The sequence below is a fragment of the Fusarium tjaetaba genome (assembly GCF_013396195.1).
Source record: "Fusarium tjaetaba strain NRRL 66243 chromosome Unknown NRRL66243_c0000091, whole genome shotgun sequence".
Lineage (NCBI taxonomy): Eukaryota > Fungi > Ascomycota > Sordariomycetes > Hypocreales > Nectriaceae > Fusarium > Fusarium tjaetaba.
In genome coordinates, this window is record NW_023501287.1 from 300,923 (window position 1) to 327,104 (window position 26,182).

General features: G+C 48.4%; 9 protein-coding genes across 9 annotated transcripts; 5 read left to right on the forward strand and 4 right to left on the reverse strand.

Annotated features, from left to right (window-relative positions):
• Positions 1–1,932: 1,932 nt before the first annotated feature.
• Positions 1,933–3,345, reverse strand: FTJAE_4863 (uncharacterized protein; the record flags this gene model as incomplete). The annotated part of the gene is made up of 1 exon (XM_037351310.1): positions 1,933–3,345. One exon carries the CDS (start codon positions 3,343–3,345, stop codon positions 1,933–1,935), a length of 1,413 nt encoding a protein of 470 aa, XP_037208120.1.
• Positions 3,346–4,336: 991 nt separating this feature from the next.
• On the forward strand, positions 4,337–6,110 carry FTJAE_4864 (uncharacterized protein; the record flags this gene model as incomplete). The annotated part of the gene is made up of 3 exons (XM_037351311.1): positions 4,337–4,345; positions 4,678–5,326; positions 5,380–6,110. 3 exons carry the CDS (start codon positions 4,337–4,339, stop codon positions 6,108–6,110), a joined length of 1,389 nt encoding a protein of 462 aa, XP_037208121.1.
• Positions 6,111–6,175: 65 nt separating this feature from the next.
• On the reverse strand, positions 6,176–7,162 carry FTJAE_4865 (ribokinase; the record flags this gene model as incomplete). Its single annotated transcript, XM_037351312.1, has 1 exon — positions 6,176–7,162. One exon carries the CDS (start codon positions 7,160–7,162, stop codon positions 6,176–6,178), a length of 987 nt encoding a protein of 328 aa, XP_037208122.1.
• A 279-nt stretch (positions 7,163–7,441) lies between these two features.
• Positions 7,442–8,788, reverse strand: FTJAE_4866 (regulatory for the arginine catabolic pathway; the record flags this gene model as incomplete). Its single annotated transcript, XM_037351313.1, has 1 exon — positions 7,442–8,788. The coding sequence occupies one exon, from the start codon at positions 8,786–8,788 to the stop codon at positions 7,442–7,444; it is 1,347 nt and encodes a 448-aa protein (XP_037208123.1).
• A 1,084-nt stretch (positions 8,789–9,872) lies between these two features.
• Positions 9,873–11,689, reverse strand: FTJAE_4867 (quinate transport; the record flags this gene model as incomplete). The annotated part of the gene is made up of 4 exons (XM_037351314.1): positions 9,873–10,297; positions 10,350–10,494; positions 10,550–11,528; positions 11,580–11,689. 4 exons carry the CDS (start codon positions 11,687–11,689, stop codon positions 9,873–9,875), a joined length of 1,659 nt encoding a protein of 552 aa, XP_037208124.1.
• A 2,258-nt stretch (positions 11,690–13,947) lies between these two features.
• Positions 13,948–15,639, forward strand: FTJAE_4868 (tartrate transporter; the record flags this gene model as incomplete). The annotated part of the gene is made up of 4 exons (XM_037351315.1): positions 13,948–14,063; positions 14,113–14,323; positions 14,381–15,200; positions 15,251–15,639. The coding sequence occupies 4 exons, from the start codon at positions 13,948–13,950 to the stop codon at positions 15,637–15,639; spliced, it is 1,536 nt and encodes a 511-aa protein (XP_037208125.1).
• A 1,376-nt stretch (positions 15,640–17,015) lies between these two features.
• Positions 17,016–18,284, forward strand: FTJAE_4869 (uncharacterized protein; the record flags this gene model as incomplete). The annotated part of the gene is made up of 4 exons (XM_037351316.1): positions 17,016–17,061; positions 17,117–17,607; positions 17,669–17,875; positions 17,925–18,284. The coding sequence occupies 4 exons, from the start codon at positions 17,016–17,018 to the stop codon at positions 18,282–18,284; spliced, it is 1,104 nt and encodes a 367-aa protein (XP_037208126.1).
• An 829-nt stretch (positions 18,285–19,113) lies between these two features.
• FTJAE_4870 (pisatin demethylase cytochrome P450) lies at positions 19,114–20,838 on the forward strand (the record flags this gene model as incomplete). The annotated part of the gene is made up of 4 exons (XM_037351318.1): positions 19,114–19,942; positions 19,994–20,543; positions 20,600–20,744; positions 20,797–20,838. The coding sequence occupies 4 exons, from the start codon at positions 19,114–19,116 to the stop codon at positions 20,836–20,838; spliced, it is 1,566 nt and encodes a 521-aa protein (XP_037208127.1).
• Positions 20,839–21,392: 554 nt separating this feature from the next.
• On the forward strand, positions 21,393–24,152 carry FTJAE_4871 (uncharacterized protein; the record flags this gene model as incomplete). The annotated part of the gene is made up of 3 exons (XM_037351319.1): positions 21,393–22,070; positions 22,612–23,451; positions 23,892–24,152. The coding sequence occupies 3 exons, from the start codon at positions 21,393–21,395 to the stop codon at positions 24,150–24,152; spliced, it is 1,779 nt and encodes a 592-aa protein (XP_037208128.1).
• Between the last annotated feature and the right edge of the window lie 2,030 nt (positions 24,153–26,182).

Genomic DNA, 26,182 nt, shown 5'->3' on the forward strand with positions numbered 1-26,182 from the left:
GGCTCCTCCTTGTGGCGTTTGGTCTAGATGTTTTTCTGTATTACAAAACCGTTCACTACTTTTTCACTTTTTCTTCTGTTGACGGAGCAGAGGCTAAGCGATGTCTCTCAGCCGTGCGCTGTTTCGCCGAGAGGCTTGAATCTGGGCTTATCTCCACCAAGCCGACATATCTTGACATCGCCATCATTCGATAACCTCAATCGCATGCAGTGACAAGTCACTATCTGTAACTCCCAAGGCACTGGAATCATCTCCACTACCTTTTTTGGCGGAGTTGGCGATTTACCTGGACCGCCATGGCCAGATCAACTTTACTTTCCAACGCCGGATGATCACCCAGACAAGCTTTTTAGTCACTGTTGATCTGCAAACATCCAGACGCAAATCATGGTCCACTCGAGCAGGGTTCCCCGTGTCCCAATGACATTCTTTAGAACTCTCGACTGTCACTGTCCATTACAAAAACCAGGGTCGGTATGTCGTGCCTTGTCGCTCTGGTATGTAAAACTCCGGGTAGGCGGCATCGCGACCCTTTTTTCTCACCACCGATTGGCTCACCACGGACCTAGCTACGTATTCGTCCATAGCGCAAGCCATTTCACAGAACCGCTCGTATTAAACCAGAGCCTAGCCCATGGTAGTCCTGTCACTATCACAGTCACTTATAACCAAAACAGTCAATGTTTGGAGCATCGCTGTCTCGACTCTGTTTATTACCGATAAGACCATCACCAAACAGAGTTGCGCGACTCAACCAACACATTTAGCCCCGTAACCTACACATGAACGTGGCAGAGAGTCAATAACGTGCTCGTACGACCTTTCCCACTTTGGGCAATCAAACAATGCACTTTTTCACTCTCAGCTGCGCCATTTTGCTACACTATTCCCCAAAGCCCATGCTTGCGCGTCTTAAAGCTTGAGCCATGGCGTGAGGAAAGATGTGATTGCTGGCCTGGAACTAGCTATCGAGCTGCATGCAGCTTTGGCAGCTATCGATTAAGCATAACAGTGCCTGGAGCCTCACCCTTGCATGATGAGGCTTTTACATGCGCCTCGTAAGATGGGCCCTTCATTGTTTGGCTCGGTAAAACGTTCGCGATGCGGCTTAGAACGAACCGGACGAGACAGTCCGATACATGTTCTCATTCCAACAATTGTGTACGGTCCAGCCTTATCGAACGCGTAGTCATACAGACAGAGTCATATCATGTTGCAAGCACCAGTGAAGGTACCCACGTTTTGAGTTCAGCAGTAATACGAACCGTCCAATAGTGTATCCCATCACAATATAGTCTTTGACCAGTCCCAACGCAGCGAAATTGGAACACGCATACCAGAATACCATGTTCAACGGCAGCAAACCACCACGCTTGCTAAGCGATCCTCGGTCAGGATGCACGCCGTCGGTTTGTGTTTCTTTCTGAAGATTCGCATCGTGAGGGGTCTAGACACTGAAGTTTTTGCAGCTTGACTAGATCCGAATATAGCTTGGGAGGAAGATCACTTATGCCGTGATAGGCTAAGCAATGCGACAAAGTTCAAAATTGAGTTCTCGGACTACCCTATTGCTTTGAGTTTATCCATGAAATACCGCAAATACGATGAAGTAGAAGTAAATGCTATTGAAATTCCCATTCTTGATGAATCTGTGATGTGATCTTCGTGCAGCTAGACTAACTGCTCTGTGAAATCTATCGATCTCGCCGTTAGTAAAATCTTGCAGAAATTGGTGAAAGCATGTGAATACCTGTACGAAGCGTTTATCCCATGCCGCAGGATCCGTGGTGCAATATCTGTTTGCTGTAGGGTAAAATCCAACTTGACAGCATCCGACCTCTCTGTTCTGCTTGTTCCAGAGTATCCACTCCGGCCTAGCGCATCTAAGATGATCTGGGACGATCTCTTTGCTGCAATCGGTGTCTTGGACCATCAGCCTATCAGCGTAACAGCATTTACAGCACGAGACTGACCTGTTGGACAGCAGATACTGACTTGCTGCGCTACTTGTTCATCCAATTGTGTTCCATCTGGGCAGCACCAAATTGCTAGCCTGGAAGAATGTGTTCCCTTGGGACAGTATCCTCCGCTAGTCGTAGGATTGAAGAGAGGATACAGAACGAAGCCGCTCCTCGCGCCGCACTTTTTCGGCTTACCCGTCGCAACCGTGATTTTAACTTTATCACTCCTCACATCCTTCGTTGAGATGAACAAAACGATGTACGCCTGTTTAGTGCTTTTCTCATCGCATGCAAGATCAATAGTGCGTCCAGAAGAGGAATCGGTGGCCATGTCGGTCCACGATTTGGCGTCTGACTTTCGGTAAGCAAGCTTCTGGTTATCGTCCGCCGATGAGTAAATCTTTGCCGTCCTCCCGGGGTCGATGGCTATCTTGAAGACCGAAATAGTGAACGGCGTGCTTGTGAGCGTTGCGGTGCCGGTAGTGCCCGCTTTGTCAAACTGGATTGAGGCAGAAACGGGGTTAATTTTGGCGATCGGAATGAGATCTCCGTTGGTATCTTGGATCTGCTGTAGTGCGAAAGCTTTTGCGAAAATGAAAAACTCGTCGGTGAATCCGGATACATGTGAAAGTCGAGTTCGTTCTTGGAGCCCGCTTGATCCTCCAGGCGTTGCCAGAACAAATTTGTTCAACTCATCCTCATCCATTTTGTCTTGCGCTTGAAAGAAGATGCTGGCCGCGTAGGCTTCTAAACCAACATGTGCATAGATTGGTAGATTTGGCTTATACGCGACGCCGCTATGCTCCTTATCAGGCCATTCGGCGTTGGAGTCAGGAAAGACGAGGTTACTGAAATAATTCGCAGTGCCCTCACGAACCCATTGCGGATCAGGATGATTGCCAAATTTCCCGAGACTCTGGATGCAATGATATATCTCATGCGAAAGGGCCTGTAGCACCCGGGGTTTATTCGTCGTTGCTTCGGTGGTCCATCTCTTGAGCAACTTGATCTGACACGGTGGTTTCTTAAGACTAGGATAGTAAGTCTCGGCTGTAAATTCTTCATCACTTTCTGTTGTCAAAATGACGACAATGCCTGATGGAAGCTTTGCGAATTTGCGGTAGGCTTCCACGCTTTTCTCGATAGATTCTTTGAGGATTGAGTTTACGGCTGTTTTGGTGTTGCCGGGTAGACGGCTCCATTGCTGCGTATAGGTCACGGTGACTTCTGTACCTCGAAACTTCTTTGGATAGCCTGCTAGAGTGCGACATTTATCTTTGAGGGTATATTGTTTGCCGGGGGTTATGTTGGGCCAAGGACTGGAACAACCCTTCCACTGGGCTTGTGCAACAGTTGCGAAGAGGACGAAGAGTGAGATCTGCATTTTCATCCCGTTAAAAACTTGAAGGAAGCAATTTCTATTTTTTTATGAGGTTGTTCTGATCAGCTTCCCAGGTATATATGTAATGCCTGCGCATCCTCCATATGATATTCGAGCCGTTTCATTGCGGAGGTGTGACATTCTCATGCAACCTAGGAGCGCCTCACATTCAACCCCGGTAGAAAAGACCAATTATGACCTGGGTATTCTCAGCCGCATCTATAGTCTGTGGTCCAGGCTTCTGGGGCTGAGATTGCTTTCCCACGATGGCGTCGCTCTTTGACCACGCCCTCCCTGTCACTGAAGCCAAACGGTCAAGATCGCAACACTATAGCCCAAGAAGACTGGCCTCACAACCTTCAGTTCCTGGCTTTTCTGCTACTTATTGCATCTAACCGTTTATATTATGGTATCATTGAGCTTCTCGCCAACCGTTTCCTTGTGATTTAATGCATCAGACCCAGTGAATTCTCGCCAAGTGACATTCTGCTCTGGACTTGGGATGCTTTCTGGCGCTGATCGTTGACCTGACTGCAACTTAATTGGTGATGAGCTCTATTTGAGATCTTTATTGCTGCTTTCTGATAACCTGAACCATCTTGATTAATATTCGAGGCTTAAACTGAGTTACATAGAGGAGGATGCACACAGTATCGATAGCTTCATTTTCGGTACGGATTTCGAGAACCTTTCCTGTTCTGGTCTAGCATCATGCTTGGGAATGTGCCGCTGGCAGTTGCATGCCATTTCGTCAGCCAAGAAATAGATGAAGAGCCCTTCTAATGAGGCCACCTCCATTAATATATCCCAGATTGCCCTTTAATATGGAAATCAGCAATGATATCCCAAAATCCGATATCATGTTGTATTGATCAAATCGTCTACCCCAAGAAATTAAGTTTAGAATCTGCCCATCTCCACCGCCCTCAAGACTCCTCTTTTCCCATCGCTCCATCTTTCTCGTCAAAAACGCGTGCGTGTGTACCTTATCGCAATGCCAGTCGTAAGACGAATACCCGATAACAAAAGACGGTCCCGCACAGGCTGTATCCCCTGCCGGAGACGTCGAAGAAAATGTTAGTCGGGCGCGTCTCTCCATGTGACTTTTGTCTAACATTTGGATGTAAGGTGATGAACAAAGACCTCAATGCGGCAGTTGTATCGGGAGGAATGTGACGTGCGAGTTCAAAGAGTGGACCTTTGTGCCAGGGGTTCGCTCATCACTGCGCAAAGATGGTAGCGTGCAAGGGGACAATGGCGATGATGTTGATTCATCTCTGGTCAGTTTATATATCTTCCACGAGTCAGTCAATCTAGTACTAACACTGCTTTCAGCCCATCCAAGATAGTCTGTTATCCTTTGTCGAGTCAAGTCCTGCTCCCGCCGAACCAGTCTTTGAGAGCCCCATAGCCAGTACTGCTCGGACAGAAAGACCTGAAACTATTCACAACACGACTACAGATGCTCCTCAACCAATCCCTTCAACCAACAATCATCACCAACACGACGGTAACCAAATCCCCACGCCGTCAAGATGGAACGAAACAGTTCTATCAGAGCAGAACTCTTCAGAGAGACAAACAGCAATGCTTCGATTTCGCTATCAAATAGTCCCCTGGCTAGACTCAAATGCCCCTAGATCAACCTTTGGGCCAAAGATCATGACATTAGCAGCAGAGAAGTCTACCATAATGGATATCGTCATATGGGTTGCGATGCGTCGCAGTAGGAGGAGTTCGAGCTCCGCGACGCATGAAGGCGATACTCACCTTGTTCAACAATTCCAGCATCGGCTGTCCCTGGAGGAAGCTTTTATCGCTAACATCGGACGGTCACTACTTGCTCTCGGTAATTTCTTTTATACTGGTCCATCTGAGTGGGCAAATCTGCACTCTGATTACGCAGATGTGAGAGAGCGATGTCAGTTCTTTGAGAGTCAGGAGGAACCTCTCAAAACTCTTGATCGTTTTCACTTTAAGACAGGTACTATATCCGCTCTTATGCTCTGTAAGAGACGAGCTAACCCTGACCAACAGAGCTTGCTGCTTCCATTATTACCACCAAGTCCCCATCACTACAGTCCCTACCACTAATGAACGACACATTCTTAACCTCTGCCCTGACACCGCCGAGCATTTACGACGACTGTCTAACGCATCTCGCGGCATGCTGCCACTTAATCCACGATGAAATCATCCCTCTCTTCAACGGCATCGCACCAGCACAATCACCAACTCACGATTCTTACTCACTTGTTTGGTCAACATGGTCCAAACTATGGGCACGCTGTGTACAATGGTTTCGAGATCGTCCTCCTGATATGATCCCCTTACTAGAGAGCCCGGAAGTAGACCACGCAGCCTCCACCAATACCCCATTCACAGCAGACGTCTATTCGAGCGCCATTGCGGTTCAAGCAAACCTGGCAATTCACTTTTCAGCCCTTATGCTGCTTTCATATAAACCACGCTTAGTCAAATTATCATCGATACCACATCGCTTAGCTTCCAGAAGCTGGCATGCTCAAAAGCTCGCCAAACTTGCTCTATGGAATAACTTTTCTGATCAATGGGATCCTGTGGTTGTTGCAACTGTTGTTCGTATAGCGAGAGATATGACATATCCGTCCCAGCAAGAGACATTGCTCTCATGTTTCCAGCGAATTGGGGATGCGACAAAGATTCCTCTTCATATAGAGATTGCGGATCTGCAGGAGTTTTGGGCTTCTTCTAGACATACCAGCGCACCGACAAATGCGCATTCCTGACATTTTATGATAGCGAAGCGGATCAGATAGGGCCATGGGAATCGTATTAATTTAATTATCTTCCGTTACTTCGTTGACTCCAATTCATCCTTCCATGGTATAGACACCTGCGCTCCCCTTCGCACGACTGTCTTCGATGACGCCCAGATTCCTGACCTGACAGCCTTCTCAATGTCGAACTGCTCCGACCGTTGCTCAGCACCTGCAAGCTCAACTGCATAAGCACCGATGAATGTGTCACCAGCAGCAGTCGTGTCCACAACGTCAACCTTCAGAGCGGGGATGAGGCCCTTGGCGCCTGTGTCGTTGGCATAGTATGCGCCTTTCCCGCCCAGAGTAATCACCACGTTCCGCACGCCTCGAGCAAGGAAACCGGCAGCGGCCTTTTCAACAACTGAGATGTCTTCAAACTCGGACTCGTCCTTATCTGACAATAAAGCCGCTTCGGTCTCGTTGAGGATCAAGTGGGCTAATCCTTGGTAGATCTCTGATGGGAGCACTTGAGCGGGAGCGGGGTTGAGCAGAACGGGAGTTCCTGTCGTCTTGGCGGCTTTGAATGCCTGAATGACTGTCTGCAGAGGGATCTCAAGCTGCATGATAAGCAATGACGGTGCTGGGCCAGGAATCTCGGCGAAGTGGCTTGGTTGGAGAGAATTGTTGGCACCCGGTGATAAGATGATGCGGTTCTGGCCTGTTGGCTCATCGACAATAACCATTGCAATGCCACTCTGTGACTCGGCGCCTCCATCCTTGTTCACAATGATAGAGTTGGTTCCAACATCATATGACTTGAGACTGTCAAGGAGTACAGAACCATAAGCATCGGCTCCAACGGCACCTATCATTGCAACATCAACGCTTGGGTTCTTCAGATCGGAAGTTCTCGAAAGCTTCGCACAAGCAACAGCTTGGTTGGCGCCCTTTCCACCAGGGAAGACATTGAACCGGCTTGAAGTTATTGTCTCACCGGGCAGGGGATGATGGGGAACATATGATACGAGGTCGATGTTGAGTGATCCGAGGACACTGATGACTGGTCTCGGTGAAGCCATGGCGTTTATCTGGAGAATATGAATGTTTGTAGATAATGAAAGACGGAGCAGGGATCTTCTAAAAGACGAAAACCTTTATACGGGCAGTGCATGACCGCTGAGTGTTGGCGATTGACTCCACTCGTTCTGGGCACGCTATCCTGAAAATGGGTGTGTTATGCGATGGCGGATAGTCGATCAAGAAGCATGTGAACGGGGTCTAGTGGAATCATGCTTAATATTATGATATGTTACCAGTTTTCTGGGTCTATTGTTCGCTAAAATCCCTGTCGCAAGTCCCTACAGCGTCTTTAGCAGCGCGCCAACATCATAGCCCCATTCAGCCTCAAGATCCGTCAACCTCCACAAAGCTCCCCATCCCGTCGTCCTATCAATGCTCTTCAGCAGCCTAGCGATCTGCTTCCTCTCGTTGACATGTGAGAAGAGCTTTCCTGCTATATAGAGTGGTTGTATGGAGTTCACAAGACTTCCGGGATGGAGATTTGCGCAGGATATTCCACAGACTTGTCGTGCATGCCACAGCGCCAGACACTGAGAGTCTAAGTCATGACGCATTTCCAGCATGAGGATACATGCAGTGTGATAGATCTGATTACTCGAAATAGCTGCCCAGTGGGGAAAAAGCATGGCTGGAAAGATCTGCTTATCGCCTGCTTCGATCATACTGATTTGCTTCATTGTTGCTGGGCGCTCGTCAAGCCAGTATTGAAGCTCATTCCAGAGCTGTTGCCATTGTTCTTGGAATGGCCTATCATCTTGGACATCTGCTCTTCCGAGTTCTAGACTCTGTGTTCTTCGAAATTTTAGATCGCAGACTTTTGTGCAGAGATAAATAGCCCAGTTAGCCTGCATGTCTGGACAATCTCGGCTCCTTCGATGAAACATGTCCCGCACATATCGCTCGACTTGTTCAGACGATACCAATGACTCAGCCGGTGATGGAGCCCATTTTGATAGAGGAAGAACAGCCGTTTCTGTCCCATCTGATATGATCGCTCCGCACAACTCCATCCTGGCGTAGCACCAGAAGACAGCTTGCGGTAGGCCACCGGAGAAACCGTCGACTCCAAAGAACTCAAACAGCGACGCGCAGCCCTCGACATGACGCTTCCAGTTCTTGGAACCGCCAGACATGAGCTCAAAAACAGCAAGAATGCAAGCGGTAACCAGCATATTGGGATCCTTGGCTTGTAATCCAGGACTCAAAAGCCTAATACTCTCCTGATACAACTCAAGACTATCACAGCCACCTTCCTGTGTCAATCCTCTCCGTTCCATCTGGCGGGATGAAAACGCAAGCATGGCATATAACAGCGCCGGGCTCTTCTGTGCCATAAGGGGAACATGAATCTGAAAATGCTTATCCTCATCAAACTTGTCCAGATACGGCGCACATTCTGTGACCCAATTCTGAAGATAGCATATTAATCTATCATTGGGGACATTGACTGTTACACTGGAGAGGTTTAGAGATGATGTTGGAGGTGATGATGAGTCTGCTTCGGGTGTGACTGATGCGCTGGGTGATAGGCCAGACAGACCCGCGAAGAGAACTGTGCGGAGCTCTTCCTGCAGTTCGATGAAGCGGGGATCGAGGGAGAAGTCCTCTGATGGGAAGAAGGCCATTGTGAGATGATGAGTGGAGTATAGAGAGCTAGGATGATCGCCTACACACGGCACGACATGAGCAACATCAAGGAAGAATGTGATGATGAGTACAGATACGGTCCCAAAGCGGAATTGTAGCCTCCTCCTGCTCACACTCAATTCATTTGTCAAAGTGTGACAGAAACAGGGTAATTTTCCAGAAACCGGTGATCCCCGAAGGATCCATTCCAAGGTGACCACTCACCAACTGGAATTGCAATTGGCCAATCATGAAGTTTCTTCAAAGTTTCGATGTTATGGACTAAGCCGCATTCGGGGGCCGTAGGCGACGCGATTCTGAGGCCATGACTCGGTAACGTAACAACCGGAGGAAAGCAAAGGCTCCATTTTCTAGGTAACTTGAGCTTCAATTTGGGAACTGAATTGCCCCAGAAAGCACAGACTGCGACAAGGTAAAGTTCCCCGCGCGAGTCTGTGACTTTAAATCAGACTGTTCGTCCGCTAATAGTGGCGATTGGGCCCGCTCTCGTAAACATTCGATTTCACCACGCACTTCGCCGGTCGTTCTGCCTGACTTCATTAGGGGCAGAGTCTCTCAGCATAATATCACTCTGATATTGTGATTAAAGTGTTTCGACTGTATATTGAAGCACTTGTGAGACCCTGTGACAGGCATTCGTCAATGTTGGATGATGTCATTGCCATCTTCTCACTGCATCTGGCTTGGTAGTCAGCGTCCGTTTATGCCGCGACAAGATGGTAAAAACTTTGCAAGAGTTTATGTCTTTGTATATACGATTACTGTATACGATAGATACAGAAATGGCTAGCGCCAGCCCTATAGATTATCTTCCGTGGCTGTCTTGGCGTTGAGATGAGTCTTGATTGGATGCACATGTTGGTACATACGCATGAGACCATGCTATAAGTTACCGTTTAGTAATTACAAAGCAAGATGATATAGGCAGTGAGATTAATAATTGTCCAAAATGATCATTATGCATAGCGTGGTATCTAACATTACAGCTCCATCGTCACCATAAACATCTCATCCCCGCTCCAGACTATCGTCACTATCTTATCATCACGAGCTATCTCCCATTCACAGAGCCTCAACATGCTTCTCACCCTCCTTCTCAAATGAAGCCTTACGCCCCGCCGCGGAACCCATAAGTCCAACTTCGGCCTGAGCCTCACGAAGCAGCTCAGCGTCCTGTTCACCAGCACGGCTCTTGAAGACGCGGTCCATCTCCTCAAGAGAGGCATTCTTGGTCTCAGGCAAGAAGAACCAGACCCAGAGAATACCTACAAAGAGGAAGACAGCGAAGAAGATGTAGGTTCCCCACTCCCAAGACTCGAGCATGGGAGGAACAAAGAAGGCGATGGCGAAGTTGTTGACCCAGTTGCTCGAGGCACCGATGGAAGCTCCCTTGGCGCGGATGGAGAGGGGGAAGATCTCAGAGACGAGGGTCCAAGAGACGGGACCCCAAGTAGCACCGAAGCCAGCGATATAGACCCAAATGAGAGCTGATATTACGTTAGCAAGAGTTAAAGGTTCGTAGACAAAACATTGACTTACCAACTGCAGTCCAACCGGCAGCAACGTGGTTAGGCCAATCGTGGCGGAACTTGGCGACGATGATACCGACAGTGATCATACTGGCACCCATGACAACAGAGCCGATCAACAGAAGAGGCTTGCGACCAACGCGATCAATGATCAACTGTGAAAGGCAATGTTAGCACACGTTCAGGTCATCGAGTACTTGGGCGACTTACCATAGAAGGAATAGTGCTGATAAGGAAGACAACGCCAGTCACACCAGTAGCAAGAAGAGCAATAGTTCCTCCAGTAAGACCCAGACTGATGAAGACGTTCGAAGCATAGTAGATAATAGCATCAATACCAGACCACTGCTGGAAGAACATGATGAGCCAAGCAGTGCAGACACGCTTGAGGTTGTCCATTGATCGGAAGCAAGTCACATATTGAGCAATCTGCTGCATGAAACGGCTCTTGTTCCTCTCAGCAAGGTGAGGAAAGTCTCTAGCGAAGACCTTTTGCTCAAAGACTGCCTCAGCCTTGATCTCGAGGTACTCAACCTGCACAGCGTCGTCGTCGATTGGGAGCTTTCGCATCCAGGCAAGAGTAGACTTGGCTTCCTCGTCGCGGCCAACCTTGACGAGCCATCGGGGAGAGAAGGGCATGAACCAGATACCGACTGCGAGCATAGCAGCGGGGATACCCTGGATGATAGAGGGAAGACGCCATGCGAGGTCGGACTGCGAGTCGCCTGTTCCACCGATGTAGTTACTTCCATAACCACACCAGAAGGAAAGCATGATACCCAAAATAGTTGCAAGCTGATAAAACGACACAAGGAGACCTCTCATCTCAGGCGACGAAAGCTCAGCGTTGTAGAGGGGTCCAACACCGCTGAAAAGACCAACACCAACACCTGTCAGAAATCGACCAGCATAGAGAAGCTGAGGGTTACCGGCAGTGGCACCGACGTAAAGATAACTGCCGACGACGACCCATAAGCACGCGATGAACATGGTGTACTTTCGCGAGATGAGTTCGCTGGAAACACCGGCTGATAGTGATCCAAGAATACCGCCTAGTTGGAGGATAGATGTGAGCCATCCTGTTGCAGAGGACGACTCAACAACAGAGGGGAAGTTTCGTGTGAAGCGGGTCATGACGAGGGATTGACCCAAGACACCCTGTTGGTAACCATACTCAAAACCACCAAGTCTAAAACCAGTCAATAAGCCACTTATAAACTTATACCAAGGTAACACTTACGAAGCAAAAAAGGCAATAAAGATGACCTTTGGATTCTCCCGGATAGACTTCCAGATAGTCTTCTTGGGAGCCGTAGGCTTCAAGGTATAAGGACCGTCCGAGGTAGACATGATGAAGTGAGGACGAGGCTGTGGGGGGGAGGTTGATGTGATGAAATCTGGGGTATGGGGAGAAAGTCCGAGTCTTTTAAACATTTTTGTACCCCAGGCAAATTGACTGGGGGATCTAATTTTCTGGAGTTTAAGTTACTACGTTATGGGCGAGAAAGGTGGTAGGCTAAGACCCCTCGTTTGGGAATAGTGTGGGTTTTGGTCTGACCACCACCGGCGAGCGAGTGCCGAAGACTCGTGAGAATTGGGGTGATGACATCTTCAATTGGAGGCTAATCGGCATAGGCTTCCTTTGAAACTCCCTTCATCGACAGATTCATGGCAGTACGTATGTATACTTAACTGTTTGTTCCTTACCAGGTTCTCCTCCATTGTGTCAGGTTGACTGCAATTAATGAGCTCTACCTCTTCAATTGCCAGCTGGCCATCACTGAGGGACTCCAAAATCATCACCCTCATCAGTCCCTCGATCAAACAGACACATCTCCAACTGCACCACCTCCAAAACAGTCCAAGTGGACTTCCCAAGTTGGCATTGGTCATGTATTTACCCAAAAGGGGGGCTCTTTGCGCTGGCGACTGGGTTACGACCCTTAGGCTACGCGCCCACGGTTCGTCAGAGGAACCTGGGGCCCCGCGTAAAAATTCTAGCTGTCGCGTGTCCCCCATTCCAGTGGGTCACGAAAACTTGGAGGAGCAAGTATGGGTACTTCGATAGCGCCTGTGTTTAGTGTGTGCTTGGGGTATTGGTACGTACACTATCAGGTTCTAGATTTCTCCAATTCTGGCGGAGGGAGTTTGTTTACCCTGCACCATTGAATTTTCGTACAGTTCAGGTCGCGAAATGAGGCTATCTCGAGTTTGCCTGGGCCTACTGTTGGAGCAGTAGCAACGTTGATATTGTCTTGCCAAGTTTATAGAAAGAATTGTTCAAAAGTATAGGGGGACAATGAAAAGACTTGACGCAACGCAAACCATGAAAAGAGTGCCTAATTTCGGTCATGATTGATGAGATTTGTGGGTTCGGATCACAGCTAGTTTGTGGTTCCAAGACCAGTTCACTGCCACCTACATATGTGGACAAAACCAACATCAAGTCTAGTCACGAGAGAAACTACATTATACTCATTTTACTATAAACAGGAAGTGCTGGGCATTGCCAAGTCGTACGAATTCCAACGCGACGCGATGAGATAATAGCATACCTCAAACGGCAATGAATCTACGGTAAGATCACTGTAGATCTTGTAGAATTAGAAACTGATAGAACGAAAATGTGTGTTGAAAGAGACTGCCAAATGGTTTGCCATTCGAAGGCGTTGTAACAAAATCAGTTCAACGCGTGGCAGACGCGGTGTCGACTGATCGGCAACATCAAGGGACATGATCGCGTATAGTAGAAGCTTACGGATGGATTTGGAAGATGGGAGACTGAGCCTTTCAAACATTTTGCTTCAGCACTGAGAGTGCTCTATGGCCTGCCCAATGATCTGTCCAGACATGGTGATGCACCAGGCAAAATGACGCGACTTGTTATGTGGAGTGAGGGAACACACGTCGGGAAAACATATTGACTGGCAATGCCTCCTCCCAGCACAATCAATTTTTACTATCCATAAAATATTACTGAAGTAATTTGATAAGGCGTGTTATGATAGGCTCGATCATATCTAAATGTCTTCGTGGTTGTCGGAAAAGAGCGTCTATCTCCGGAAGCGGGAATAAGCTTTGACTATGGGTTCAAGTAGATAAGATCGGGGTGGAATCATACTGATCCCAAGCTCATGGCGCAATGGAGAAAGCACCAAGGACTTATCATAAAGAAGCCGACAAACCAGGGGCTATTTGAGCGACAAGGTCAATCACCGGATATACCCTTTCAATGCAACGACTGTGATGATCCCATAGCCGCCAGCGGGTCTCCCCCACAATCTGATTCCCCGGATTCTCCCCCCCATCATTAAGCTTATCTTTTACTACCCTGCTAAGTAAAACCTTTCCTACTGGCCAATTCCATCCTTAGATTGTCACCAATTACTCTTTTCGTCCAGAATCATTGTTCGACCCGGTATCCGACACTGTTCGGTCCGTCATCCGATGCACTATCGACTCCCCCTCACTCTTGGCATGCTCGGCACGCTCAAGGTTGGGACATCGCGCTTACCAGGGCCAGTATTAAACGGCTCTCTTCTCCCTGATCAACAGCTGTTCTTTCTGTCACAGTCATCTCAAGAACATTTGTGAATCTGTACATCACCATGACTGCAAGAGATTCTGACGCGGAGAGGGGCAATGGAAAGGAACCTTGGAGCAAAGAGTTTGAGCATGCTGATGCCCATGATGCTGCTGCGAGGGGACATCTTGCCACTGACGAGTAAGTTGACTGAGTGCCCCCTTTGTTTGAGCTGTGTTGACGTTGTTAGGCATGGAAATCCCATCGCAACTTTCGACGTAGAGGCTGAGAAGAAGCTTCGTCGTAAGCTAGACTGGTATATCTTGCCATCAGTCACTATCCTGTACCTGATGTGCTTTGTTGATCGTGCCAATATTGGTAATGCTCGATTGGCCGGTCTCGAGGAAGATCTTGGTCTTGCTGGCTATGACTACAACATTTTGCTTACCGTCTTCTATATTGTAAGTACTGCCCCCTATCCGCCGAAGCATCACCCTAACATGAATCTCTCTTGGTAGTCTTACATCGTCTTCGAACTTCCCCTAAACATGGTCTGCAAATGGATCGGTCCCGGCTGGTTCATCCCCGCTACCTCTGTAGCATTCGGCGTCGCCTCCCTCGGAACCGCTTTCGTTCACACAATGGGCCAAGCTTGTGCCGTGCGCTTCATCCTCGGCATCTTTGAAGCAGGCATGCTGCCCGGTATCGCGTACTACCTCAGCCGATGGTACAGACGCAGCGAGCTTGCCTTCCGCTTGGCTATATATGTCGCCATGGGTTCCTTCGGCGGTGCTTTCGGCGGTCTTTTGGCTTCTGGTATTCTGAAGCTAGATCACTTTGGATCATTGACGAGATGGCGAATGATCTTTGCTATTGAGGGTATTTGTACTATTGGCCTGGCGCTCATTGCGTTCTTTACCATGACGGATCGACCTAGCACTGCACGGTGGTTGTCGGAAGAGGAGAAGGACTTGGCTATTGCGCGTATCAAGTCTGAGCGTGTTGGGGCCACTGAAGTCCTTGAGAAGTTCTCCTGGAAACTGGCGCGTCGGGGTATCAGCTCACCTGTTACCATCGGAACTTCTACCATCTTCCTGTTCACCAACATTACTGTACAGGGCCTCGCTTTCTTCGCACCTACGATTGTGAGGACAATCTACCCCAACCATTCAGTCGTTCAACAGCAATTGCGTACTGTGCCGCCTTACATCGTCGGTACCTTTTGCACCGTCACCATCAGCTTCATATCGACTCGCATTGACAAGCGAAACATCTTTATCAACTTATCACAACTTCCAGTCATCGCTGGGTACATTATGTTTCTCAGCACCACGAACCGTAAGTTCCAAGCTCACTACATCCTGACACCCTAACTAACTCGGCCTTAGCTTATGTCCGCTATGCTGGCACGTTCCTTATCTGCGCAGGCACCTTCGCCAACGGCGCTCTGTCTAATGCTCAGGTATCAGCCAACTTGGTCAGCGACACAGCACGCGCTTCAGGAATTGGCTTGAACGTTATGCTTGGTAACATAGGAGGACTGATCTCGACATGGTGCTTTCTGCCCTTCGATGGACCAAACTATCCGATTGGCAATGGACTCAACCTCGGCGCGTGCTCATCCATCTTCCTTCTTACCATTGTTCTGCAAGTTTACATGACTTGGGATAACAGAAGGAGGGCTTCGATTGAGGTCGGTCAGGCTCTGGCTGGCAAGACTGATGCTGAGATTCGTGTTATGGATTGGAAGCATCCTGGATTTATGTGGCGGCCTTAGAATAGTTGCGCGGCCACGATGGATTGGAAATCTAGTAGAGATGAATCGTTTCTGCTCTTGCCGCAGAGAAATATAATCTATTCCTCATTCATAATGAAGTTGACTTGCTTTCTTCCACTGTGCTATTGTTGGTGATATAGACTTTGCACTGTTTCGCTCCACCACCGACCCCTCGGGAGATTCCGAGCCTAGACGACATGGCCTTTCCTGCTGCCCATTCCCCTCTTTGGAGTTCTGCATGCCGCGTCATGGGAAAGGCCGTTGCTGCCATGGGCCCGCATACACCCATATATAATCTGTATAACGTGAAAGGGGATTGCCGTTGTGAGGGGAGCTTCAATTGTGATGAGCAGGAGTCGATTCCGAGGAGCCTCCATCCAGGACAGAAAGCAGGAAAACAACGCCGTTCCAAATGGGCTGCCTTAACTGGGCTTTGCTTCAAAGTTCCCCGATCGTGTTTTCAGCTTGGAACCGAAGATCCTAATAGCCTTTGCCCCAATGCCTTAAAGGTGTCCACGGCATAAAGCTTGTCACGCGCGAGTTCGGGATATAGTGCTTACGGTCTATCTAAACTGCAAATGATGAGCATCATTCGTTTGCTGCTTCAAGGCCGGAAACTTAATTACTACCGGACCTTGACTGAATGAAACGGATTACCCCGCCGCTTTGGAAGTCCCGTTTGAGGCCAGCCGCCCCATGAACACGATGAGTTGGGCTGGCTGCAGAGTTGAGAAAAACAAGTTGAACTGGAATAGTGATATTCGCTCTTCAATTTTGCAGCATCAGTCAGCGCTCGGCTGTCCCGCGTTCTCACCCTCTTATATAACGTATTATGAGTGACTGCCTCGGTTAGAATGTCTGGGGTCATAGGAGGCTCAAATGAATAAAATTTCGTATCTCTTCACTTTTCTTACAAGGTAAATCATGCCATTGAAATACCAAGATGGGAGATCTCAAAGCAATGCGGCTTGCGCACAGATGCAAGTTAAACATAAGCCTCAGCCGTTTCATCGGATGCTGACATTGCCCTCGCCTGCATCAAGGTTCGGTATCTTACCCAGCCGGCAGCATTAATTTAGTAGAGTAAGCCCTACTGAGATCTAGGTAGGCCTATTGTGCTCTTAATTGGAGGAGAATATGAGCTTGGGTTGAACCTATTTTTGTAGTACCTTAGCTCTGCGGGAAGATTACGCTCACTGGGCTGAGTGGCTTGGAAGCTAGTAGTTCATCACTGTGCTCGGGAGGAAGCTGATTGCAGCAATGAGATTGCATAAGAAGCCGCTCTATCCAGGAGGGAAACAGAGATCAACCACCCACTCTGCCAAACTTTGCCCACAAAGTAAATACCACCATATTGGTGTCCTATGACCGGCAACATGAAGTCTCTTACAAGTATGGCTATCGCGGCGGCCTTAGCGCTTTGTAAGTAACAAGAAGCCCTGTAAATGAGAACAGCAGCTTAACAGCCCTTACTTAGTCGCCGGCTGGTCCTCAGCATCCCCAACGTCATACTGCAACGGCAAGTCCGACAAGGTGTGCTACACCTGGGCCGTCCCAGCCTCAGCAGCCTCGTCCGGCTCCGGTAACCTGTTCATCCGTATTCAAGCCCCCGTAGACTACCAATGGGTCGGTCTCGGCACAGGTGACGAGATGAGCGGCTCTACCATGTTCGTCATCTACCAAGACGGTACTGGTAACGTCACCTTAAGCACGAGGATGGGTCACGGCCATGAGATGCCTGAACATAGCCGCATGCGCTCTGTAAGGCTTATCGAGGGCAGCGGTGTCGTGAACAAGACGATGGTAGCCAATATCCATTGTGGCGATCTCGGAAATATGCACTTCAAGGGATCAAATAACTGGATCAGTGCTTGGAAGACTGGAAGCTCTTTGCACACGGCTGGCATTGATGCCAATATCAAAGAACATGACGGACACAATAGCTTCTCAGTTGACTTCTCCGAGGCTGTTATAAGCTCTAAGAGCTACCCTTTCATTCACATGACGACTGCTGCACCAAGTGGTGCAGCATCTGGTGGCGGGGGGAGAAGGCAATACCAGCACTATTCACGGTAGTATAATGTCGGTGGTCTTTCTATTGGGTTACCCACTGGGATCGCTGTTGATGCCTATAATCGGAAAGTGGTTCATCCACGCCACCTGGCAGATGATCGTCTTTATCGGCATGTGGGCTGGGTTTGTTACTGGCAAGTTGGCTGCCGACCGTACCGGTAATGTAAGTAAACAAGCCTGTCTGCTGGAAGCATTGACTAACTCTCAGTCAGTGGTTTAACGCTCCGCATGTCATTATCGGCACCGTAGTTTGCGGTTTGATGGTTATCCAGCCAATCTTGGGAGGGCTACATCACAGGAACTTCGTCAAGCATCAGCGCCGAACAGGCATCAGCCATGTTCACATCTGGTACGGAAGAGCTCTAATGATTCTTGGAATTGTGAACGGTGGGCTCGGCCTGCAGCTTGCTGGTGCGTCCACGAAGCTAATTATCGGCTATGGCGTGGTTGGTCTGACAACATCCTTGATGTACACCGCTGGGGCTGTTCGCAAGATGCTGAGAGGAGCGAAGAAGCATCAGCATGAGCCTATGAAGTACAATGGCTCTTATAGCGCGGTGGCCTTGATTTGACCGGCAGTTGTGGATTCTCTGTTCATGTGTCATTCTCGATAGCATTTCTAGCAAAAAATTGTTTCTCTTTCCATCCAGCCACCAATTACGCCGAAGCTTTTTGATCGTACTGATGTGGTTGGTTTGAGCCGGTGATACCTGGCGTGACGGGCACCCTCTATCATCAGTCTGGAACTACGGTCATGGCATTCATCAGTTCAAAGTAGTTGGTAATCGGATCCAGAGTGGGCATAGATACTCAAGCTTAAATGACCGACACTCACTTGTCGTGGCAATTCATTTACCCTTGTGGAAGTGTGTTAATGTTTGTCCGACCATGATCAATCGGCCATCCCCTCGCGGGGTATCATGAAGCCCTTATCGGATAAGCCAATCTCTGGAATGTCAAGTCTCTAATTGGTTCAGTGAGCGTCTTCTCCAATTTACATGACCTGCATCAAGCCTAGCCCCCCAAACACGGCGTCAATTGCCGAGCCCCGTCGGTCCAAGGCCTCCGCGCACCGGAAATCATGACCTTTCTCCGCCCTTGAAAAACATCGAATTAAGTGCGTGCCAAGTTGCGTATTAGATCCACTGCGGTCTTTATCTGCTGGTCGATCAGATGATCCGTTCGTAGGTAGAAAAAGGCGCGCCCTTGCTCTTAAGTCCACGCCCTGGCTGAACAAGTTGTATCGTTGTGCGGGGCAGCACATTCACTACCGATTTGACGGACCGACAAGGGTTTGACTGACCAGTTGGGTGATGCTTAAAGAACCTTGATATCTAACGTACATCATTGCTTGGTTTCGTATCGATATACCTTTTACTTTACTGTCGCTGTAGGTGGAAAATGGCCATACTCCCGATTGCGGCGGCTGTGCTCGCTGTCGTGCTCTTCGTCAAGCACATCTTCCTCGATCCCCTCATCCTCAGCCCTCTTCGCCACGTCCCCGGCCCCAAATCCTTCGCCGCGACAAAATGGCGCCTTGCCTACGAAGACTGGAAAGGAACGCGAACTCGCACGATTTTTAAACTACATCAACAATACGGACCAGTCGTGCGCATCGGTCCTCATGAGGTCTCTTTCAACAGCCTGTCAGCGCTACGAACCATCTACGGACCCGGAAGCCGATATGGCCGAACCACTTTCTATCGCATGTTTGATGTCTACGGCGAGCAGAATTTATTCACGTTCCACTCGCCCAAGGAGCATGGCGATAGGAAGAAGCTGTTGTCGCATGCGTATTCCAAGTCCGTTGTTCTCAAGCCGCCGACCGCGAAAATGGTTGAGAGGAGAGTTCGTCAGTACCTGGACCTGATTGAAGCCGAGCCTGAGAATGTCAGTGAGATTTTCAGCACTCTGCATTACTATTCTCTGGACAATATCACCGCTTTTGTTTACGGAAAGTATGGCCAGACTGCAGCAATTCGAGGATCAAAGATTCATCGAGAACTCATCGCGGATATTCTGCATCCCTCTCGTCGAAAGCTTTCTTGGTCTATCGTGCATCTGAAGACTTTGACTCAATGGCTGTACCGCCAGTCGGGATTAATGGGACAACTTGTAAAGCCGGTTCTTCCGATGCAGCAGCCTACTACATACACTGGTATCCGAGGATATGCTCTGCGAGCTTTTGAGGCTTTCCGAGCTGATGTTGAGAAGATTACTCAGTCGGAGGGTAAGTAATATTTGTGACTTTTTGTATGCAGACAGCTGACAAGAATGGCAGATGAGCATGTCTCGATTGTGGAAAATCTCTGGCAACATCATGAATCTCAAAAGCCTGGTGGACTCCGCGATCTGCAGATGGCGTCTGAATGTGCTGACCACTTCCTCGCTGGCATCGACACCACTAGCGATACGCTTATGTTCCTCGTCTGGGCACTCTCACTTCCGGGCAATGAGAAATACCAGGAAAAGCTGCGGGAAGAAGTCATGGCCATCTCAGGTGATGGACTGAACCAATGGGGTAATCCAAGAGCTGAGGCAAGTGATCGATGCACATATATCAACGCCGTCATCAAGGAGACTCTACGACTCTATGCTCCTTTGCCAAGCACCGAACCTCGTTCGATTGACATTGATTCGGTTATTGATGGATATACCATTCCTGGCAACACTGTTGTTGGCATGTCGCCTTGGATCATGCACCGCAACGAGTCGGTATTCAAGGATCCCTTGGTCTTCAACCCTGATCGGTGGCTTGGACCTGATGCAGCGGAGTTGAACCGATGGTTCTGGGGATTCTCGAGTGGAGGACGAATGTGCATTGGCATGCAGTAAGTTGCTTCTCTTCATTTGGATAAGGTGAATCTCAATTACTAACACGAAGCAGTCTTGCCATGGCTGAGATGACAACCCTTACAGCTACCATGTACCGACAGTTTAGAACGACAATTGCTCCAGGGTTTGAGGATACTACGCCCGCTATTACAGCTCGCGTCGAGACTTTCTACGATGATCGATTCCCCAAGGTTCAGGTTAGTCTTCTCCTCATTATTGCTGATATGACGTGTGACTGACTAGCTACAGGAATCAAAATGCCTGATCAAGTTTACGAAACTGAAGCAGTGAGAAGACATTCTTCCATAGGAGTTTGGAGAGTTTTGCCTATATCGGTTTGATGTCTGTTTCTGTTTTCTATAGCTGCAAACAGCCATGATCAAATTACGCCAGTAAAAATACGTTAAAGCATGATATCATGATTCTTTCTTTTGAGTTTTTGAATCTTGAATCTAAGTGAACCTCTATCAAGAATCTAATAATAGACAAATGCATATAAATCTCAAAACTGGTCGATAAGGTGGCAGGCAGCTGAACCGAGAGCTCTGAAACTCATTTTCACAACCCCACTAATCTCCAGAATACAGGGGAGATTGTTGGTCCCAGCGACGCCACATTCAATAGTTCAGTAGTGCCAAGACCAAGCTACACTGTTTTCACGATCAAGAAAACGAGAGATACCATGCATGGCGAAAACGAATCGAAGCTGTCAGAGGAGCGGCGCATTCTTAGTTCACTTTTGAGCTTCAGCAATTTGGCTTAATTGCCATGTTTCCCCATTGCCACGGATATCTTGACGCCCTGTTTTCTCTTTTCGCAACATCCATACTGTCATTACCGTTAACATGAAGTTTACATCTTCAGTTCTTCAGCTTTTGTCGCTGTGCCAAATCGCGTCCGCATCGCCATGCAAGCCTTCTTCTTTAACTGTCACTTCGGCGGCGCCAGCAAGCACCACAGAGGCCACTGAGACAGAGTCATCTACGGCCTTTATCCACGAAACTACAGCCACTACCGACTATGAGACATTGTCCGACTCATCTACCATCGCCACTTCGGTCGCAACCTCAAGCGCTGAGGTTGAGCCCACGGCAACCACCACTACCGCATCAGGACCTACCAATCTGATCAGCAACCCCGGTTTCGAAGACTCAACCGTCGCGCCTTGGACCATCTACAACAATGTCGGAGCCTTGAGTATAGCCAGCGGTTCAGGCCTACCCCCATCACCCCAAGCAGGGCGATTCAGCGCCTCTGGAGAAAACCTCAGCAACATGGGCATCAGACAGAATCTTGATTCATCCTTTATCGTTGCCGATAAAGAGTATCGCTTTTCTGTCTACACCAAAGTTACAGCCTCCAACTTTTGCATCTCGCAAACAATTGCATGCGGTGCAGGAACAGGTTTCGTAAACTCGGCGAATTGGGGTGCAGTGCAGGCGAATGGTTGGCAACTGACGACGGTTACTTGTTCGTGGAATGAGGCTCAGTTAGATGCTGGACCCAGTGTCCAGGTCACGGGAGTGTGCAATGACCTGACTTTTCTGGCTGATGATGCTTCCTTGGTCGCAACTGAGGCATCGGATTAGTTAAACTGTGACTGGGGGGAATGTTTTGGGTTTGGTCATAATACGTTGAACCAAAGACCTTATCAATTCTATATGCCCTTCCGTGGGCCGTTGAACAGTTTTCTTCTCCATTTTTTCATCAACGTTGAGGCCCATATTAGCACTTCCGCTTGTATGCCCCCACCCAAGCCAGGGGTGCATCATGCATGTTGGTCCAGGTTCAAGTCAGCAACGCCACATTCAATAGTTTTACAATAGACGATGAGCAGCTACCAAGCGTAAGAAAAAGGAAAATCTGGTCCGCGGAGCTGAACTGCCACAATGGACCGATTTGTTATTCAAGCTAGTTTAGCGTGACGTCTTATGCTTAATTGCGCCTGGTTTCCGGTCATTCTTCCCTGGCGACCTTCTGTTCTGTTCTCTTTCTCTACAAACATCTCGGTCTGGCCAGGACATCGAAATCGTGGTTATGAGACTCACGTACCCATGTATTCAGCTCTTGGCGCTGTGTGAGCTGACTTCAGCCTCGCCATGCAAGCCCTCTTCTCAAACTTCCAATCATATTACACCCACCAGCACTTCCAGCTTTGGCAATGCTGAGTTGACTAGTACAGATATATTTTCGACAACATCGTTGACGACAGAGTCTGTCACCTTTTCGGACCCATCTTCCAGGATACTTTCTGCAGAGACTGAGTCTATCACATCGACAGCTGTCCTTTCATCAGCTTCAGTTACGAAGACAGAATCATCGGCCATAGCCTCCTCTGAAACAACAACTATTGCCGAAAGCACCACGACATATGAGTCTTTAGTCTCTACAACCTCAGCTGTAACCTCGGCTGCAGCTTCAGTCGAGACATCAACCGACGAGGCACCCACCACGACAACATCTGTTAAGCAACAGTTTACCAACTTAATTCACAACCCCGGCTTTGAAGACCCTACCTTCGCGCCCTGGGAAGCAGGAAAGATCGGAGATCGCGGATGGCTATCCATCCGCAGCGACACGTCTCGTCCAGGATCACTCCAATGCGGCGTTTTCGATTCTTCAGTTCCGCCTACGGGAGGGCTGAGACGCAGACTTATCCAGCCGTGGACCTCGACCGTCAAACAGGATATCGACCCATCCAAGATCGTCGTCGGAAAAGAGTATCGCTTCTCAATTTTTCAAAAGACCACAGCGTCCAGCGGTTGTAATATCCAGCGGTTGGGATGTGGAGGGAGGTCGACGTCGGCCGGTTCGGGGGACTTTGGAGGTCCTCTGAACACGTGGGCTTTGGGAGCAATTAGCTGCACATGGAACCAAGGTCAGCTTGATGCTGGACCCTTTGTTGTATTGACTAGTATTTGCCACTCTATAACTTTCTCTCTTGACGATGCTGTCTTGATAGAAAGAGAAGCATCGCCGTATTGATCTACGCTTATGAAACTCTTACATATCTTATCCAACAAAACAACATAGCTTCGATGAAGATTACCTACAACCTGATTGTTAGCTGCATCCAGGCAATCTCACAACCACCTACCCCATGACAACTTGATGTAATTGGTAAGTGGCATACCTGTAAGCATGGACTATAGTGACAGCCAAACCAAATAAGTCAAGACGTTGAAATATCACTTGCCAAAGAACAAAATATCTAAGCATAACATCTCAATAGTTGACAACAACCCTCGACTAACTAGGACTCTATCCAGCCGCAACAGAAAGCCAAAGCTTGTTGCTGAGAAAGGTGGAAACCGTTGTAATTAGAATACACATATGTTTTTCAGTCTCGCACTAGGCGTGATGACAGGAACCGAGCTGGCCACAGACCTGATGCACTTCCCCATCGTGCTACCACGTTCATGACCGATATCTGCATCTTCGTAAAATCTCCAGTTGCGATAGAGCTTCTATTCGACTTTGCCACTAGCCCAATGTTGCTTATGATGGTATCACTACCCTCACTCGAAGTTGCCGATGCTGAAGGATGGCCATGGCCTGGGTTTGGCGCCCGTGAAGGCAACGAATTCAATCACAAACGAGTTTAGGAAATTCACGGCAAAGAAGGACCAAGATGAGTACACCAAGCCAAAAGAAAGACTGGATATCTGCAGAAAGTCTCCTAAAGGCCCTTCCTTATACCCGATGAAGTGCAAGCTATTTAGCGTGTGATCTTTTTTAGGCTAGGAATTTCCACTAGGGGCAGCTAGGGCATTAGCTCAATGGGCACGGAGTATTTTGCGACCGGAGGCCTAAAGTCCACTGAACTTTTAGGGGCCAATGCCCCGTAAGTAATTTTGTATTTGTTTGGGCCTTCCGTTTGTTGCAAAAAGCTGACAGTATGATTGCCAATGGAGGCTTAAACTGGACCATAAACCTGGCGGCTGAGAACGCGGCAGCTGTATTAGAACCAAAAGTGAGGCAGTATGTCTTGCGATATGCAAAGTATACTTAGGGATTCGTTTGATTGATCCCGTATGGCTTGATGGTAGGAGACTCTCGCTTTCATCACAGCGTGAGCGCCAGGACGCCAGCTGATCATGTTTGAGGACCGATACGGAGGTACAAAGGGACGGGAACGCCTATTGATGACTTCAAAGCCTTGTAGCGCAATGATCCGGATACTTGGTGTGCCACCGCGCGGTGCCGAGTAGATACCTTTATGCTTCATGATTATGGTACCAAGCTTCTCATCTCCATTAGGACCTACAATGCTCTTGAGAACAACAGTTAATTCTACCTACGATGGTACGGTACTGGCGAATGTTACACTAACACCAAGGCGATAAGCCAATTTAAAGGCCATGCCGCTCACGCCTTTGCGCATGAACATTTCAAAGTGGGCTCATGGAAGATGCTGTAGCATGTATCAGCTGACAAGCCCTTGCGACTTGTGAGCGTGGCGCACTCAAAGCCAGCGCAGATGTACAACTTAGTGAACTGACATGAGCTTTCGCCAACCTGAAACAAGGACTAGTCGTTGGTTCTCTCCTTCAGCTCTTAGGATTGGCCATTTGGCGGAGCAACCGAGTTAAACTGATATCCTATGCCTTCGGAAATAGTAATTGGAATCTTCCAGCTGGTACTACATCGGTGACTCCAAATGGTATGCCGTTTCAAATAATGCTTCCAAATTCCGAATTCCCCTGTGATTCCTCAATCTTTCCACCACCTGTCAACCAGATGCCAACGAGATAGCAACACGGCTTCTTGAGCTCACTGCAGCGAAGCTGAAGATGGGAGCGTCACGAGGCGTGCTGAGCATGGCGCTACAATAATACACGCCGCTGGCCCTTAAAATCATAGGGGATCTCTGCGAGACACGAGGACCCAGCTATGAAATTGATCTGGTGTCAATCAGGGAACCAGATTTCCGGCCTCATATATTACCAAAACATGAGAATAGACTATCAGTGTGCTGTCGCACTCACAACGCAAAGGCTCTCGAAGCCATTAACATTAACCGCGGCCCTTCACAGGATTACTATTGTTACACAAGCTTTTTAGTTAAGATACTTTGATGCTCGCGTGATGCAGCTAGGGAGATGGCTTGAGATTGCCGCAGTTATTATATACCTAGTTGTGGTCCAGCGAACATTGGGACTCTAAGCTCAAAAAGCATTATACTAAAATTTGACTTTAGGCCCCCCCTTTTCTTTATCAAGTTGGAGATGAGCATTTAAGTTGCATGAGTTTGTGATTGAAGCAATTGGCTATATAATATCCTCTGTTCGTCAGCCTTGGGCTCACCATGAGTGCCCGATGTGCGGGGAAACGTTGCAGGATTACGTCAAAGAATGAGAGTATATCTAGAGCAGAAACCAGGTTCGCTGCGATTTACGCCTTTCAAGCCGAAACTATATTAGAAATCCTGATCCAAGTATGTCCTCGCTTTGTCATAGTTTTTGAAACGCATCCGTCAATTCCACAGGATTCTTGGACAGAGTTCTTTCAGATCTACAACAATACTCAGAAAAGCCACCAGACTTACAGACTTACGGTCAGACCACCACGAACATCCGCTTATGTAGCTTCCGTCTTTGACATTGTTTCTTTGACCAGGTAAATGTCCAGCTTG